Source organism: Amia ocellicauda, chromosome 2, assembly GCF_036373705.1.
Source record: "Amia ocellicauda isolate fAmiCal2 chromosome 2, fAmiCal2.hap1, whole genome shotgun sequence".
Classification (NCBI taxonomy): domain Eukaryota; kingdom Metazoa; phylum Chordata; class Actinopteri; order Amiiformes; family Amiidae; genus Amia; species Amia ocellicauda.
The window spans coordinates 27,014,904-27,032,763 of NC_089851.1; the positions used below are offsets into that span (position 1 = coordinate 27,014,904).

The following is a 17,860-nucleotide window of genomic DNA, read 5'->3' on the forward strand; positions in this document are numbered from 1 at the left end:
ATAACAAACATTTAAACTTCAACATTTTTGCTGTATGTGTTCTGTATGTTTGAACGAGTGAGTGAGTGAGAGTGAGTGTGTGAGAGTGATGGTGTGTGTGAATTATACACACAGCCAATGGCATTTCACGTCCGTTCATTGTTGATTGTAACACAGAGAAGGGCAGTGTTGGCTCTCATACAATTGGAGTTGTATTAGTTAAACAAACAAAACAAAACCCAAAACAAAATTAACTCCTTATTGAGGTTACCTACATAGTGTAAACAGATGTCTAAACATCAGCTGCTAATCATAATGACAGACAATTTAGTGTCAGGTTCTCATACAATCAGGGTCAAATTTGGGGGTTCATAAGCCTGCTGTGTCTGCTTTCATTTGTTTCTCTCTCTTCCACCCTCCTAGTCCTTTCTCCTGTGAATACTAGGACACACTAATGGGGTTGCATGGAGGTTTATATAAATATAGCAATATTTTGTACACCACCATCTTCTGTGTCCAGGTGGTAACTGCATATGGGTGTTAAATTTGCTGCCCCAAATGGGATTAATAGGAGCAGCTCAAACCTTAGCTACAATTCTGGCCTAAATAACTACGCATGCTCATAAACGATCATCCTTGAGGTGCTACCCCCCGAACAGGAGAAGAGGCATAAAATAAGCATAAACACTGATTTGGCATACATATTTTTCTCCATAAAATGCACATTTGCTGTTGATAATAACAACTAAGAATGTAAATAAATGACAGAATTATGCACCTACATTTTCACAGACGTTTTTATGCTTTTTATTTGTTTCTCATGCTCTGCTATGGTGGGGCGGTGCCTTGTGAAGTATATACGTATATAAGTTAAATAGTAGCTCATGTTTGCTCTCTCTCTCTCTCTCTCTCTCTCTCTCTCTCTCTCTCTCTCTCTCTCTCTCTCTTCACTCATTTTAAATATATTCCACTTTCTGTATATTTCCTGTTTTTCTGTTTTAGTTTTTTACATCAAATTCTTGTTTGAGATCCCTGTGTGTTTTAAAGCTGTGCATAAATCAATACAACCAAATCATGGTGAGATGGGAGACAGACAGTGGCTTTATATAAAGCATGGACCATTATAATTACTTTGTTAACATCCTGATTGAAAGTTTTTGTTCACTGCATTATTGTCAATAAAGGCCATTTCAAGCTAGAGCAAGAAAACAATTGAACATGCCTTCTATGAATAGTTTTTTTTTTTCACATAAGTTTAATTTAAGAACCATGTCAGCTGAAATCTGTTCAAATGCAGGTAGTTAAAAAAAATAAAATAAAAAAAAATAAGAATGTGAACTAATAGCCTTAAAAAGAAAATGTATATTGCTCACATATCCCTGTCACTCTCTCTGATTCACTCTCTTGTTCAGCTCACTCTCATCCGTCTAAAGCCAACCAACTGATTGCAACTCATTCGTTCAGGCATAACCAAATAGTGATTCATGACTGAGCTGTAGTCCAGCAATCAGATGAATGCAATGGATGAATTTATTATAATATCCTTTTCAATTTTAGAGTCATTGTCTTTTGATAGTTTCTTCCTTTCTTAAGACATTGCAAATATTGTGCACAAGCAATTTATGTTTTCTTACTGAAACAAAATGTGATACTGCTATTTTCAAATGCACGGTTTTCCACAGTGTTATTATTATTTTTTTCGTATATTTCTTTACTTATGTAGATTGCATATGTATACAAATTCAATGTATTTGGCATCCTCTTATAACTCTTATAACAGCACTGAAACTATGGACAAACTCAACACAAAGGTTTGCGGAAAACAAAATGTCACAGAGAAGGACAGGATCAATCACATATACTCTAGTAAATTACATACAAATGACAAAAACGCAGGAAAAAACACTGTGGATGTCAATCCGCAATATTCCTACATAACGTGATGCTTTCTGAGCATTGTGGGTTGAATTTCTGGCTTAAACAAACATCAGTTAATGTTAATGTTAATCAGTTAATGTTGTTTTAGCATTAACCAATGAGCAATAGAGAAGTTAGAAGCACACTAAAACAACTTTAAACCAAGGCAACATTACTCTCCCTCACCCCTCTACCATCAAAGGATGGGAAGATGATATGAAAAGTGTCTTTAACTTTAATACTTTGAAAAACAGGCGACGTGATCTCAGTGATCGGAAATACATGTAACATAGGACTTACTATTAGTGATAAACAGTTTTAATATTCATCCCAAAGAATCAGATGTCAGTGAATGTGTTAGTGAAGACATACATGACAATTTATGTGAAGTGAAGGGCGTCCAGCAAAGTGAGACTCAGTAAAGAGACTGAGACCGTGAGAAGCACGGAAACTTTACTCCAAATCAATATATATATATATATATATAAAAAAAAACAACAACAACAAATTGGATCTGTCTAACTCTTTGTATATCCATCAGTATTTTTGTGTAAATATGTAATGAGTTGAAGTAGTCATTATTTTCATATTAATAAATGAATGTGTTTTTGTTTTATATGACTTTGTGGAGTGTTCAGTAATACTCTTGTATGGATAATGTACACCCGTCTCATCATCACCACGTCTGGATATTTTGTATTTGTATTAAATTAGAACAATGTTTTATATACATACAACGATCAGCCATAACATTATGACCACTGACAGGTGAAGTTGTCATGATTGAATTCCAAGGAAGTTACTGAGCCAATTAGAGGACAGGCAGACTAGAGCGATATCACCTGCAATTCCTTAAATTGTGTATCAAAATGTGTGCATATATATATATATATATATATATATATATATATATATATAAACAAGAAAAATAATAATAAAATAAACTTTACGCAATAACTTGTGTAAACTAGTGTATAAATCGGTATGCACATATCTTAGCAGACATATACAATTATAAAACAAAGAAAGTTATAAAAATAGCATGACACTGAAATATTACATAGCCTATTATGCAAAGTGAAAGCACTTTGAAATGGCTCCATCTATTACAGTTGTGCACATCAATGCAGTCTTGAATGAATGCTTGAAATTTGAAGATATTGCACCTTAATTTATTTGTCTATTTTTCTGTAACCCACCATGTTGTTTTCCCGAGAGCCTACAAAATTTGTACTCTGTAACTAATGTCTTTTTGAAAGTAGCAAAGTACAATACTTAACTCAAAACATACTTAAGTAAAAGTAAAATTACCAAATTTGAAAAATACTCAAAGAACAAGTACACAAAAAAACTACTCAATTACAGGAACGAGAGTAGTTAAAGTTCGTTACTTTCCACCCCTTCTTGTTAACAACTATGTGTGGCTGTTTATTTGAAGTTATTTATTTAAAAGTATATATTCTTCAAAAAAATAATGAGACTTGGAGTCAGCTTCTAAAATCACTCCATTTGTATATTTATGCCACAACATCTCTTACTTTTAGCAGGACTATTTTGATTTGTGGCATGTGGGCATAATGCCATACATGTACACTTTATTACATCAAGAACATCTGGGAAGCCTGCCAATTTGAAAGAATGTTTGCTTCACCTCATTCTGTTCATGTTTTTTTCCTATTTCATATGCTTCCTTGCTTCGTTTAACAAAGCCTCCTGTAAATTCCAAAGCACATTTAAGGAGACAGATTTGCTGATATTCGATTTACTCAGTAAATTCCTCTGTAATTGCCTGAAAGGAAGAGCATATCAATGTTGACTAGAATGATCAGTAATTGCATTACACATCCTTTGTACACAGTTTAGAGGTTTTTTATTGTACAGACATGGGTGAAGATTTACATGACCTTTATGTTTAATACATTGTTTTCTTTATGATGCACCACATTATAAATTTGATTACACTACAACATATTTGCCACCATTCCGAAGCTTTCTCACTATTCATAACATTATCCACACCTGTACATCACTACAGTTGTTTGCTTACACAAGTTGCAGGTTGTATTTGTAGGTTACCTGTGCCCATTGCATAGCTAACAACCTGTCATATACTTGTAAATTTCTTATAGCTGTTAAATTATCATGTTATTTTTTCAAATGTAAGATTTAATTAATGTATTTATTTTGTACTGCTACATTTGTTTTTCACTTTTGTTTTGTAGGCTTCATATGTTCTGTTGTGATGCCTTACATTGTAGGAAAGCAATTCTGAAAATTAAAAAAAAACATTTGTTTGTCTACAAATTATTTTATTTATTTTATATTGGAGACATATCTTTTTGGTAATTAATATGGTATGAAAGATTCATAAAAGGATATTTTAATCAACATTTGTGTTTGTTTGTTTTTTAGTCAGTGCCTAGTGTATTAGGACATGTTTGTCATCCCCAGATTTCACAAATAATCATATAGCAATGATTCAGGCAAGACCAGTGTCATATTAAATGACCCATCAAATTGTGCTATTCTATATATAATGCCTATCCAGTTGAGTGTACATTACACACACTCCAATAATGGCCACACTACTGTTATACAACTGTGGTCCAATTCAGCAAAGAAACAGAAGAAATTAATGGTGTTAGTCACATGCAAAATCATGTGTATATATTTAAGTTATTAATGCACTTAACTTACTGTATACCAGAATACATTTGAAAAGACATTTGAATATGCATGTCTATTTATTAAAACATCTTCTGAACATTATAGGTATTTTAAAGCACATGAAGAACTGTTATATAGAATGTATACTTTAACCTGGATATCACACTATGCAGACAATAGTCAAATCCACTTTAAATTAGCATGATAGTTTAAGGGAAAATGTTGATAAGTGGCAATTGTGGTAAAACACAGCATCTAAAGTAAGCAACTATCTGAATATTAATATGTAGTTTGTGAGACATATACAGTAAAGCTTTAATAGAGTTTGTATTGGCCTAGACTCACTTGACTAAGGGAACAAACAATGACCTGGCCATGTCAATGAGGCTATCCATCCATCCACCCCCCCAACTACATAGAATACACCAAGGAGCTGTAAAAACGGGGTGTTTGGGGTGGAGGAGTGATGCAAAGGGATGATTGCTAGTTAGGTGTGTATGTTGCTGGGGAAGGCGGAAGTCAGGCGTGAAATTGAGGTTGTCCTCCTCCAAAACCTTGGTTTAAAACACCAAATAATAATTCATCCCCAATCACCAGTGTAGAAATCTCAGGTTATCTCTTATAGTTGTCTGGTTAAATAACGTTCCATGCTTTCGAATAGTAGTCTTGAAGCAGTTTTCAGTTCATTAGTTTGCATTAGTCAGTAGGTTTGCTAGATCATGGAACCCTTAAGAAATGGAAAAGTAAGAACGAGGAAGCCTTGTGGAACAGTATGAGCTTGGAAATTAGGTAAACGGTTCCAAAATTAATTGTAGAACACATGCGTATTATGACTGGAGCTCGATCATTGGATTTCAGATTTTCTGACAGGAGAGGTAGTATTTGATCTAAATGCAGATTACTGTGGACAGAACCAGTAAGAATGTCTTATGAGCATAAGATGTGAGGTTTCCAGTGACTGATGAACTCTTTATAGTTCTGAGGATACATTTTTGACAAGTGTTAACAATTACCTTAGGCTTCCAGTGGCTGAGAAAGGTGAGGGTGTTTAGTTTCATTTATATTTTTGTGGGATGCTTCAATAGATGTCCAAAATTACTAAATTGGAATAATATTTGTATGAAATTAGGGATTTCACAGTGAAAAGATTAAAAGGAAAAAGGCATTCTATGGACTCAGTTGTAAAACGTGTGGGAGCATCTAGACAGGGAACTAAGTGAAACACTTCACATCAATTCAGAGCAGTCAAACAGCACACTATTCCATGTATGACAGGACCTGGACCAAGGTGTAATTCAACATTTAAAAACCATGCCAAATCACCTCCAAGCATTATCCTGCAGATGTGGTAATGCATCTAAAGCCTAGTATTTACAAACCCTTGGATTGTAAATCTATTGTGTAATCCCAATGATTCAAGGAGTTTGTTTTTTTAATCTGACAGGACACTTTAGAGCATTTTAATACTGAATACTGTCATCTGCTCATATGAATTAGCATAGCAGTTTTAAAAGGGGGAGTACTGAAGATGAAACGCTGTTCATCAGTGTCACACCTCTTGAAACAGTGTTGGTGATGGGATTATACTGGCTTGGGAAGTATGGAGCAGAGTTAATAAAATCCGACAGCAGCACAATTGCTGTAACTTTGACGAACACAGCCCAGTGTATTATGGTCATAGCTTTTCAAACACATATATGTCTCAGTAATTGTATTTTAGGTGTATTAAATACACGTACAGTACAAGCTCAATTAACATTAAATGATTGATTATGAACACACACAACAGTTTTGGACAGTACAAAGTGATATCAGGACTTTATTACTTCTATACTCTTTCAAACAACACAGACTACACATTATCAAGGATAATTAAGGGTATGGGAAGTACCTAACAAAGCACCTGCACCTTTCATCTTAGGGTCACTTTGCAGATGAAGAAAGTAGTGCTGCAGGCACCTGACAGTGACAGCTTTCCCAGTAATTAGGAACGTTTTCCATGTCTATATATAGGGCATATAGTCTACCTGAATTAATCACCTCTTATCTGTTTTATGATAGTAATATGTTTAGAAGTGATAACTTGAGATACATGGGAACATCAAAGACAGCAACTTGCTAAAGAGGCTGGCAAAGTACAATGCATAGATTCCTATGCAATGGAACCAATGGTATCAGCTCTGGCTATACATAAAACGTGATCCTGGGAATTGTCGTGTTTTGTTATGTCATGTTCTTTTAAACTACAAATCGCTCCTGGGTTCAAATAGGTTTGTCCCTTGATGAATACAAGTGTATCCCCTGCCCTTGGATTGTCTCAGACCTTGCACTTAAAACTGGTTATTGCAGGATGTAAAAATCAGGCCTTGATGAGGGGTACTTGGCACACACACATCCACACATACTAGCAATATTTTAATGAGCCTCTGAGACAAGCAGCATACTAATGGCATGGAAAACTTTCCAAGTAATTACTGGGAAAGCTGTCACTGTCAGGTGCCTGCAGCGCTAGTTTCTTCATCTGCAAACTGACCCTACGATGAAAGATGCAGGTGCTTTGTTAGGTACTTCCCATACCCTTAATTATCCTTGATCATTTTCAGTCTGGGTTGCTGGAAAGAGTTCACAGGCTTGAAGTTATAAAGCATATCCACTAAAATACATTTTGAACTTGCTTTTCATGAGCCTTTGTCATAACTTTTTCCCCAGCTCTCAAATATTATTATTATTATTATTATTATTATTATTATTATTATTATTATTAATAATAATAATAACTTGGCAATGTTTGCATTTTTACTGATACATATATGTTGGTAGAACTTTGAGAACATTTTAATAAAACCGATTTAATGTAAATTAAACAAACTTAAACAACATGAATTAAAAATATCCTTTCTGGACAGTAAAATAAAATAAAATAAATACATAATAATAATAATAATAATAATAATAATAATAATAATAATAATAATAATAATAATAATAATACATGTCAGGATCTACAAAATATCTGCCAGAAATGTCCTACAGCATATGTAAAATAATTGACTCAGGTCTCTATCAAATGATCACAGTCAAACAAGGAAATGCCTACCCATCTGCTGTGACATCCCAATTAGTGTTAATTAGCATAGATTTAATTTGGAGTTGAATACTCCTTATGACAACGTTATTAAATTATTTTGGGTCCAAATAAAATAAATCTAAACAAAACATTACTTGAATTTGAATACAATATGAAGTACAAAGTATTGAGTTTTGGTTTAGAGTGTTATTTATGTATTCATGATGTTATTTATTGATGACTATTGAATTAATTAAGCAAACAAAAAAATCAATAGAAGAGTTGATTATGTTTCTTTTCTGTTCTTTTTTCCCCATTTGTTTCCAGGTGTCACTCTGTATGAGTAATTGAAAATACATTGTTATCCAGATATATCCAGAAAGAGGGCGACAGGACATCATCAAGCGATTTTCAACTCGCTCCTGAATTCACAGCCAATACCTTTCGACCAAACTTTTGGAGTTTAAAAGGATCTTCTACTTAACAGATTGCCAATGCTTACAAGGAACTGCTTGCTGCTGTTCCTTTGGTTTGTCTTTGACAAAGCTTTCCAAACCCCTCTTCATTCACCACCACAAAGCAGACTGGGAAAGGAACATCCCAGAAGCATTGTGGGGCTCATGAGAAATGGTCCACCAAGCTTTCAGCGAGTCAAACGGGGCTGGGTATGGAACCAGTTCTTCGTACTGGAAGAGTATATGGGGTCAGATCCTCAGTACGTCGGCAAGGTAAATATTTTTTGCTATTCTTATCCCAGTATTTATCTAGCAGACTTAATGATTTGAGGTTAACATTAACACACGGTATACTTCAAATCCCAATAAAAATCACCAGCTAAGTAACAGCTAAGGGACATTGTTTTGTTGTTATTATTTTTTAATAAAAAGATCACTGACAGTAAGTTCACAACACATTTCATGTAATATATTGTGACATATTGAAAATCTCCCACTACAGAGATTCTGGAAATATCTTTCAGGTATTTATTTGTATAATATACTTATTTTTCTGAAATATCATTGGATTTGATCGTGCATTACATGGATGTAATCAAAGATGACCAAATAATTTGAATGATGGCAGGAGTGGCAGAGCAATAAATATAACATTTGCATTTACTCTTCTAGAGGATTCACATGAAATTAAAAACATCAGGTTTTGCTGTATAGCTGATCGTTAGTTATTAGTTATCTGAACACAGGTCTCTGAGGGAGAGTTTGGTCATCGAGGCACTATATTTTGGATTTGTTGTAAACACATTACATCACAAAATTAATAAAATAATAGAAGCAACTGTGAATGAATTTTATACAGAAAAAATATTATTTTGATAAACAAAACAAGTAAATCAAATGGATTATTTTACTGGTTGTGTCTGTATACATATACCGATGTAGTAAAATGTACACTTCTTTTGAAACTATATTTTTTGGCAGTTAAGTTTGCTACATATTGTTCTGTATGTTCTATATACTTTATTATAAATTATAACTTTTATTAGAACAATGATTCAGCCTAGAAAAAACTGAAAGGGTTGTAGTTGATCAAATTGATTTGAGGGTTGCCCAGTGGCACAGTGGTTAGCAGAAGCTGGCCTTGGGTGTCTGCCTGTTTGGAGTTTGCATGTTCTCCCTATGTCTGTCTGGGTTTTCTCTGGGGTCTCCCATTTCCTCACACATCCCAAAGACATGCTGCTTAGGTTGAACGGCTACTCTATATTGCCTTGTAGTCATGTGTGTGTTTGTATGTGCTGACCTGCCAAGGATTGGTCTCCCATCCAGGGTGTACCTTTTCTTGCACCCTTGCCACTCTGGGCTCCGGTTTGCCATGACCCTGAACTGGATGAAGCTATTACTGATAATGGATGGATGGATGGATGAACTGAGTTAAGATTTCCGTAGATTGAAAATCTAAAGATTACACAACTTTTTTATTTTATAAATTAAGAACAGATAACTGATTAACATTGTTGTGAATACTTTTGAATACATCTGTTCACGTTACAAATTTGCAACTGAAATGACGTGTTCTGTTTTTGTAATCCATCAAAACCTCCATTTCAGTTGGTAGCAAGTATGATATTAGAATCTGGCACATCCAGATTCCATAAAATAATGGTTAAACTGATTTATCTGCCTTGTTGCTCATGTAATCAGTTGATTCCCTAACTGCTTGTGGATGGTTTTAGCTAAGAAGAGGCTGTCACATTTGCTAATATTAATCCAGATGGCATTGTTGCATTAAAACAATTGAATGATTTTTACTTCATTAAATGAACTAATATAATCATTTAGTCTTTCTTAAGTTAACTCCAGATAACAAATCTGTTGCTTTAAATAACTATAGATAATGGAATGAAATCTTAATGTTAAACTAGCTTATGTATTATAAAAAAAGAAAAAACACTCAAAATCCTACTGAGATTTGCAATAAAAGCGAATTCAAGTTTTTAACCAAAGTCAAATATTACAATATAGAATCATCCCATGACATCTTTACAGATTTTGTTTTTTCAGATAGGATTCCTGAAAGTACTCCTGAGTACTTTTTAATGTGTTGTCAGATACCAAGGGCTCCCATTTTGACTTGTCCATGAGAAATTGACAACCAAGAGAACACAATTTCTAAAATATGAATAACTTGTTTTTTGAGGCTTAACCCTGTAATAGTAAAATATGAATTTTACAGTCAAATCAAATATAGTCCAAAGACTATGTAGTGGATTCAATGTTATACATCACAAATTAATGGAGATCAGTTAATCTCAAACCTCCAATTATCCAATAATTGGCTTAACTACAGGGAGAAAATATCCATTAGAACTAAATAAGATGATCTATAGAATGAGATTCTAGGATATTGTCAAATGTGGGTTTATAAAAGGCATGTCTTGTTTAACTAGCAAGAGAGGCAGATGATGTTGTTAAAGCATAAGAGAGCCACACTTCTTCCTGATTGACATTAATGATCTACTCTAGTAAACATTGAATGTGGAGATGATCCAAAAATAAGTGGAGCAGCAAACAAGGTGGCTTCAGAAAAATAAATAGGACTTAGACATTATTCAGAATTATTGACACCTGACAAATAAAATGTAATATCAACAAGAATGATAAGCAGTTAGCAATGCTCAATAAATATACAGGTATGTATAAAGTGTGTTGCAAATCACTTGCACTACACTACTTAGCATGGCCCACTACAGAAGGTGAGATCACAAGTGCCTTGTTTAACACCTGGCTCTACTACATGTTCACTATTGAAGCATATTGTATTGTTATCTTTATCTCATTTGATATTCATGTTGAATCCTGAACTCTATATTTGTATACTGTATAACAGTATAATGTATTGCCATATGCTATATTATTTGTTTTAAATATTTATCTACAGTACATTGTTTACAATATTCTACTAATCCTTGTTTAGAGACTAAATACAAATTAGTACTATATATTTGCTTGTAATAGATACTACATCATACTATTTAACAAAAAGCTGATCAACTTAATTTGTTTTCTATTTTGAAAGTTAATTGCATTTCTTGACTATCATAGACTACCCAATCCTCGTGATTTTACATGCATCGAAGCACCTAGTAGAAGAAAATTGTATGCAATCGAGGCGAGGGGGGCCGCCCCTGTAGCTCCCGGAAACAAAGGCACATGCATTGAGCCTTCACGATATAGTCCCCCATTGCAGTCTATGGAACAACTACCGCAAATCCCCACTAGAGGCATAAAAACGCTGCTTTATCCTATGCTTTCCCGGCCCCCCCACAAGCTGGCATTCACTCGCATCAGCCTTACATCTTGCAGCTTCCAGGTGCCGCACACGGCATGTTTTAACCCTCCGGCTCGGCGCCTCCAGAAGCAGAACAGCCTCGTGCTTTGATTGGGCGGTATCTGTCAGAGATATGTGATGTCACACCGTGTTTATTGTCAGAGAGCGAGAGATGCATGCAGACACGGGCAGATATTCCAATATTGCTAGTCTAAATAAATTAAATTAAATTAATGCATACATAATATAATTGGGTGAGGTGAAATAGATTCATACATAGTTATATAGATAAATAGACATGTATCGTTACATCGAGACATTGAGATAGAGAGAACCTCTACTACAGTGTAAAGTATTAATTTAATAGTGGGGGAGCACTACTTAGTTTATGTTATTCACAAATGTAATTATTGGTATTTTAAAAATAACTTTCTGAGGTGTTCTATCTTTGTGAAACGGTCCGAAATATGGACTACCATTTAACTTACTACATAGCCTATGTATATATATATATATATATATATATATATATATATATATATATATATATATGTGTGTGTGTGTGTGTGTGTGTGTGTGTGTGTTTGCTGATTCGTCCACACATCCCCCCCACCCCCCTGCATCCCTGTTGTGGAGAATTCGCCCGCCTCCCCCCCCCCCCCCCCCCCCACATACTCAGCTTGACAACCCGTTTACACAAACAAACACGTGGAACACGTAGGATAACTACATAATAAAAATAATAATTATTATAATAAATATAATAATAATATTTCTTTTTCTTCAATAATCTAGTAATAGGGGTAATTATTTCCTTATATATTTTTTAATAATCATATTCAAATGCAAGACTATGCCATGTATAACGATCAGCACATATGTTATTATTATTATTATAATTATTATTATTATTATTATTATTATTATTATTATTATGATAATGATGATGATGGTGATGTTAATTGTTGTACTGTGTGTGTGTATATGTTTGTCTGAATTTGGTTCAAGAACTACAGCTCCCATAGATCATTGGAGTGACACAGCTCAGCAACACCTATAGAGGAGAAACAGCAAGGCATTATGGGGGCTGTAGTCAAGACTGAAGCTGAAAGACAGCCCCCATAATACCTTGCTGTCTCTGTCTCTTGCTGTTTTGCTGAGCTGTGTCGCTCCAATGATCGGATCCAAGGATCGGGTGCAACCATTAGGAGTAACTTAAGCAATAATCACTGTTACTTTGAGCCACAGCATTATTCATCGTTTTTCTATACAGACTTAATGTAATGTAGTGTTTTCAAAAAGAACACTGATTTTACATCCACACAAGCATGACATATATAAATCACTACAAATGCAGTATATCAATGTAAAAACAAGGAAACAATTACTGATTTGTCTTGCAAATGTTGTTAGAATTATCCATTTACACCTATGTTTATATTCTGCTTAGTAAGGGAACTATTATGTTAGACACTGTCAATGATCGAGACCACTTAAACATGGAGTCAAAGACATTGCAATCAAAAATGCATTTCATTGATCAAACGCACACAACAATGTCCACCTAGTGTTCTGTACACCGATGGGTATAATTTATTTTGCACAACTTGAAACTTTATCTTTGGACTTCAGTCAAAAGTCAACAACAGTCTGACATTTATCATCAGAAAAACACAGACTGACAGCTATGAGCTGGTGTCCTGTAGTAAAATGTGTAAAGGAAAAAAAGTTATGAACATCAACGAGATGTTATTATCGATTTGACCCCTGGATTTTTTTTTTATCCCAAACTATGCATTTCTGACCAAATGTGCAATACATGTGGGAGCATTTCCTAGAGCAGGTGAATTGTAAAGGGAATATCTACCTCAAATAGTTGATTTACACAAGACATAAATTGTAGTCTTAGTTTCCAATGAGTCACCAGATGCAAAAGATCAGTATGTTATATTCTGATTGTTCTCTAAAGACTATTGAATAACTCCAAACTGAAAGTAATATTAGCCGATACAGTAAATCTGCACTGTGAATTACTCATCAGAGGCACAGTGCTTTGTTTAATGTTTAAATGCATTTGAAGTTCATTTCACTAGTGAGACTGGGTTGTTCTCCAATAATGCCAGTTACATGATCAAGAGCACCTAACAGAAGCAGTCAAACAAGGAGGCTGTGCTTTACTCATAAAGTTGCCACTGAGCCATGCATAACACGCTGGGTGACTTGGTATTCTGCTGCAGAAATATCATGCCAAATACATCTCTTTTTTGTGCTGACTTTTGTGGAAAAGGAAATGCACATTTCACCAAACACTGTGTTAATAAACTTTCAGAGATTGCTTAAAGATGTGCAAAGTTTAAAATCTCAGCTCAACCTGATTGTGACACATGGCAAGGGACTGGTGAATCTTGTTAAGTGGTTTAAAAGCCGTGAAGCCGTCAAACATGTACTAAAGTTGCAGAATTAATAAATACATAATGAGCAATGGCATGTTTATCCTGCTACTAAACTGAAACATTTAAATCAGTTATTTGCACATTCTAAGAATATTTAATGAGATTTATTGTATTATTGTATTATTGTAAATACATCTGTGTATTTATTGTACACAGATGCCTTTCTGAAGGCAACTGGTTGCACCTGAGCTTATTTAGGCATTTCAAAACAACGGGGGTGAATACTTATCTAATGAAGACTTTTCAGGTTGTTATTTTTAATTGATTCGTTTTTTCACTCCTTCAATTGCTTCCAACGCTAAAAACGTGGATTAGGTTGTGTAAAAACAAAGGGAAAAAAATCCTATTTAAATGCATCAAAATTTCAGGTGAAATGCATCATCATTTGAGAGTCCAAAAGAGGTGTATATATATTTTACATTTTATGTTTTCTGATAAATAAATAATAATAATAAACTAGATTTGCTACATGGTTAAACTATGCTGTTTGAAGAAAGAGGAACTGACACATCAATGCCATGAGTGACTAGGACAATCCTGTTTTAAAAGCATTGGATCTGTAGGAATTCAAGTTGCATTTTGACAAATAAGTAGATGTTGTTTTTGTTGGTATTGTTTCTTCTTGTTGATATTCATGTGATTTTTACAGAATAACATGACTAAGAGATGCAAAACAACACAACTATTTGCTCAGACAACCCAGATGACAATTAAAATGGCAACAAACCTTAACGTAATAAAACCTACAAGGGTAGGAACAGTTAATTTGTTTAGGTATTCACATGACCTTTTCTACCTTAACTCCATATTCTAAACTTTGTTATCTTATCACATTCTCTTAAGCTTTAGTATATATTTGAATAAAATGTTTGCATGGCATATATTTCCCAGCCTAAAGAATGCCTCCATAAGCAATTAATCCATAGACTACTTCAAACTGGATGTTGTAAGTGCTGCTCAGCACTATCCTTTTAAACAGTAATGAACATTCCCCTCTAATTGAGAAAGAGTGGTAGTGGAAAAAAGAAAATGCTTTGGCAATGACCGCAAGGAAATCTATGGTAGTAATATTTATGATTCATGGTCCGGGTCTTCACCCTACTATTATCCTGCCTTTTAAATAAAATTAAATAAAAAACATATTACTCCTTATACAAAGAAAAATGTATGAATTACTTATTTGGCTGATACCATTGTCCAAGAGGTATTAAAAGGTATATACAAAAGTTCAAAGCATATTGCAGTGAATAGTTTTAGTTGTTTAATGAGAATTATGTAATACTACTCTATGCAATACATTATGCCATTCAACAAAATACATCACAAGATACAATACAGCAAACAATGAATAGAAATATAGTGCCTTGAATGAAGATCAAGGAAAAATACAAATTAAAGGTGCTTGAGATCTGATCTTCCATAACGGGCTGTGATGCACCATATTGGTAATAACAGTGTTGATATGTAGAAATTATGCAATGTTTATGTGAAATGTTATTTGGTTATTTTAAGAAGAAAACTGCTTTGATATTTTAGTAAAATTCCTTGATTTACAGTTTTTGTAAATTTTTCAGCAATATTCCTGCTTCCCAACATGAGGCGGGTAGCTTTCTGTGACTGTATTTGATTCCTTAGATGGCAAATCATTACAGGGTGCCACACAGTTCATATACATTTCTATAGGCTAGCTGTATCTCTTCAAATCAGAGTTGATTACAAAAAGTACTAAGTAAGTACAAAGCCAAGGCATATACACCAGAAACTGCACATAAAAGGACATTCAGTTTGCTTTTTTCGCAGATTTGTTTAGAACTGAATGAAGGAGCTGCCAAAAGTCAGTTACAAATCGGGGAGTCATTTTAAATGAGTCCTGAAATCAACAGCTAGTGGCCTTGTCAGCATTTAATTGCAAGATGTTTGCTTTAACATCATTAGATAAGATAACAGTAAAGCATGGGGAAAGGGATTTTCTTATCTAATGTTTAAACAGATCTGTGTATGTAATATGATAGTAAATAAACACTTAAGACATCATCTTCTCAAGAGGAGGTTTATGGATATTGAAAGCAGCAAGTACAAAGATCTCAAATCATATCCCACTTGAGTATTTCTAAGTACAATATGTTGTGAGAGATGAGTGTGTCAGACGTTAATGGTGGAAATCTACGTGCAGACTTGCTCATCTGTACTCACTGGGAGCACAATATAGGCATCTGTACTCCCAGGGGAAATTGAGAGCAGAGAAATTGGCTGGGGCTGAATATCCTCAACACACCAAAGTAACCAATAGTGAGAAGATAGATTTTTAATATTCTCAGTGATTCCCTGTGATGCCTTCTAATCCTAACCAAACATGAAGTATTCCTGCATGAAACCTCAGTTTACAAAACATGAAATACATTTTAATTTCCTCCAGTAGCCTTTCAAACTGCTGGTTGCATTAATTCCATGTCAACATAATTTCTCATTGTTTCCACAGCTACAAAAGAGTAGTTTACACACATATCATCTGTAGTGGTCTTAGGCACTTCTTATTTGGGACTATAAGAATTTATCCTGTAAACTGAATTGAGTGAACTTAACAGTCAGTCCATTCCCTTGGATATTGGAAACTTCAGTTTTTCGTTTGACCTCAAATTTGCACAAGAAGAAAAAGGTGATGCTGTAGTGGGAACTTATACTTGGCTGAAGTCCGATCTTTTAAAATACACAGTGGTTATACAGTCTTGCGATGGACCCAGAAAAGAAAATTCCCTTGAAATGCACAGGGTACACAGAAAGGATAATGGGTATGGGAATGGCAGTGGAAGCGTTTGCCACTAGGTGGAGTTTTACCCATTGTTGTGTGCTATTAACAGATCACAACTGCGTTTTGTATGGCATGTAGAGCTGCTTCTTATAAAATTGTTCAAGCAGACAGGTAACTATGCTGCCTCATCCCTAGAGGCATCTAGTTATGGGGATGCAAAAAGGGCCTTGAAGAATAAAAGGCTCCAATTTACATAAATTCCATTTAATGGCTCTGTAAATGTATTAATAATGGCCAAAGAACAGATTTAAGGAAATAGGAATCTGCCTACTAAAAGAAAATCATAAGTGTGATATGAAATAAAGCTGTTAAGGAACTGGAGACCTAAGAGGCCTGTCATAAGTTCATGTGCAATACTGTCAGTCTTCCTCAGTTTGAACTTTACTGCAGTCTCCATGCGCGTTCTGTTCTTAAGAAATGTGTTGGAAAATTGACAATTTATGTTCCATAGAAAAGCCTAGTGGCCCACTATGAAGCGTTTCTCTTATGGAAATCAATCTGTCAGATACTGTATGTTTCCTCCACACAACTGATTAATCATAATGATTACTGTTAACTGATACTATTAATTTAGGAGTGATATGACTGGTCAAAAGGTTTGGGTTGTTCCATTTATTATTTCACTGTATTTTGTAATATATTATTTAATTATTTGCATGTAGCCTGGTTAGCACTGCATTTACATATTGAAATATAAAAATATATAAAAACACTTTACACCAAGATTGAATGTGATCCTAATGATTGGCAATTAGAAATGAACTTCTTAATAACTTTATCCAGAGTGCAATAATTCACAGAAAAAACAGTTTCGCACAAATGCTTTGCCAAAGTAATTCACGGCTGCAGATGTGCAGTAATTTGAAAGGATTACTGTACATAAAATTATGCATCAGGTTTGCCAGTAATTCACTTTCTCATTATTATGCATTTAGGAGCTGAAGGACATTTACAATTGTAATATATGTTGATGACAAATGCTGCAAGACTCCCTGAAAATGGGTGTTAAAATGATGTCTGCATTAAAGATAATGATGTCATTTATCTGTGCTGCCAATATTACACTTCTTTTTTCAAAGATTTTATTAATGGGACTTCTGTTTGAATCACTGTTAGAACATATTTCTAAAATGTTAATGTCCCAATCAGTTTCACTTACTGGAACTTGTACCATTTTATATTGGT

At 34.3% G+C, this 17,860-nt stretch overlaps 1 protein-coding gene across 1 annotated transcript in view; it reads left to right on the top strand.

Annotated features, from left to right (window-relative positions):
* The window catches only part of LOC136768110 (cadherin-12-like), a 169,096-nt gene that overhangs the window by 48,543 nt on the left and 102,693 nt on the right, over positions 1 to 17,860 (top strand). Inside the window, exon 3 of the mRNA XM_066722166.1 lies at positions 7,958 to 8,358. Coding sequence (XP_066578263.1) covers positions 8,125 to 8,358 — 234 coding nt within the window. The 5' untranslated portion in view covers positions 7,958 to 8,124. The remainder of the gene's footprint in view (positions 1 to 7,957; positions 8,359 to 17,860) is intronic.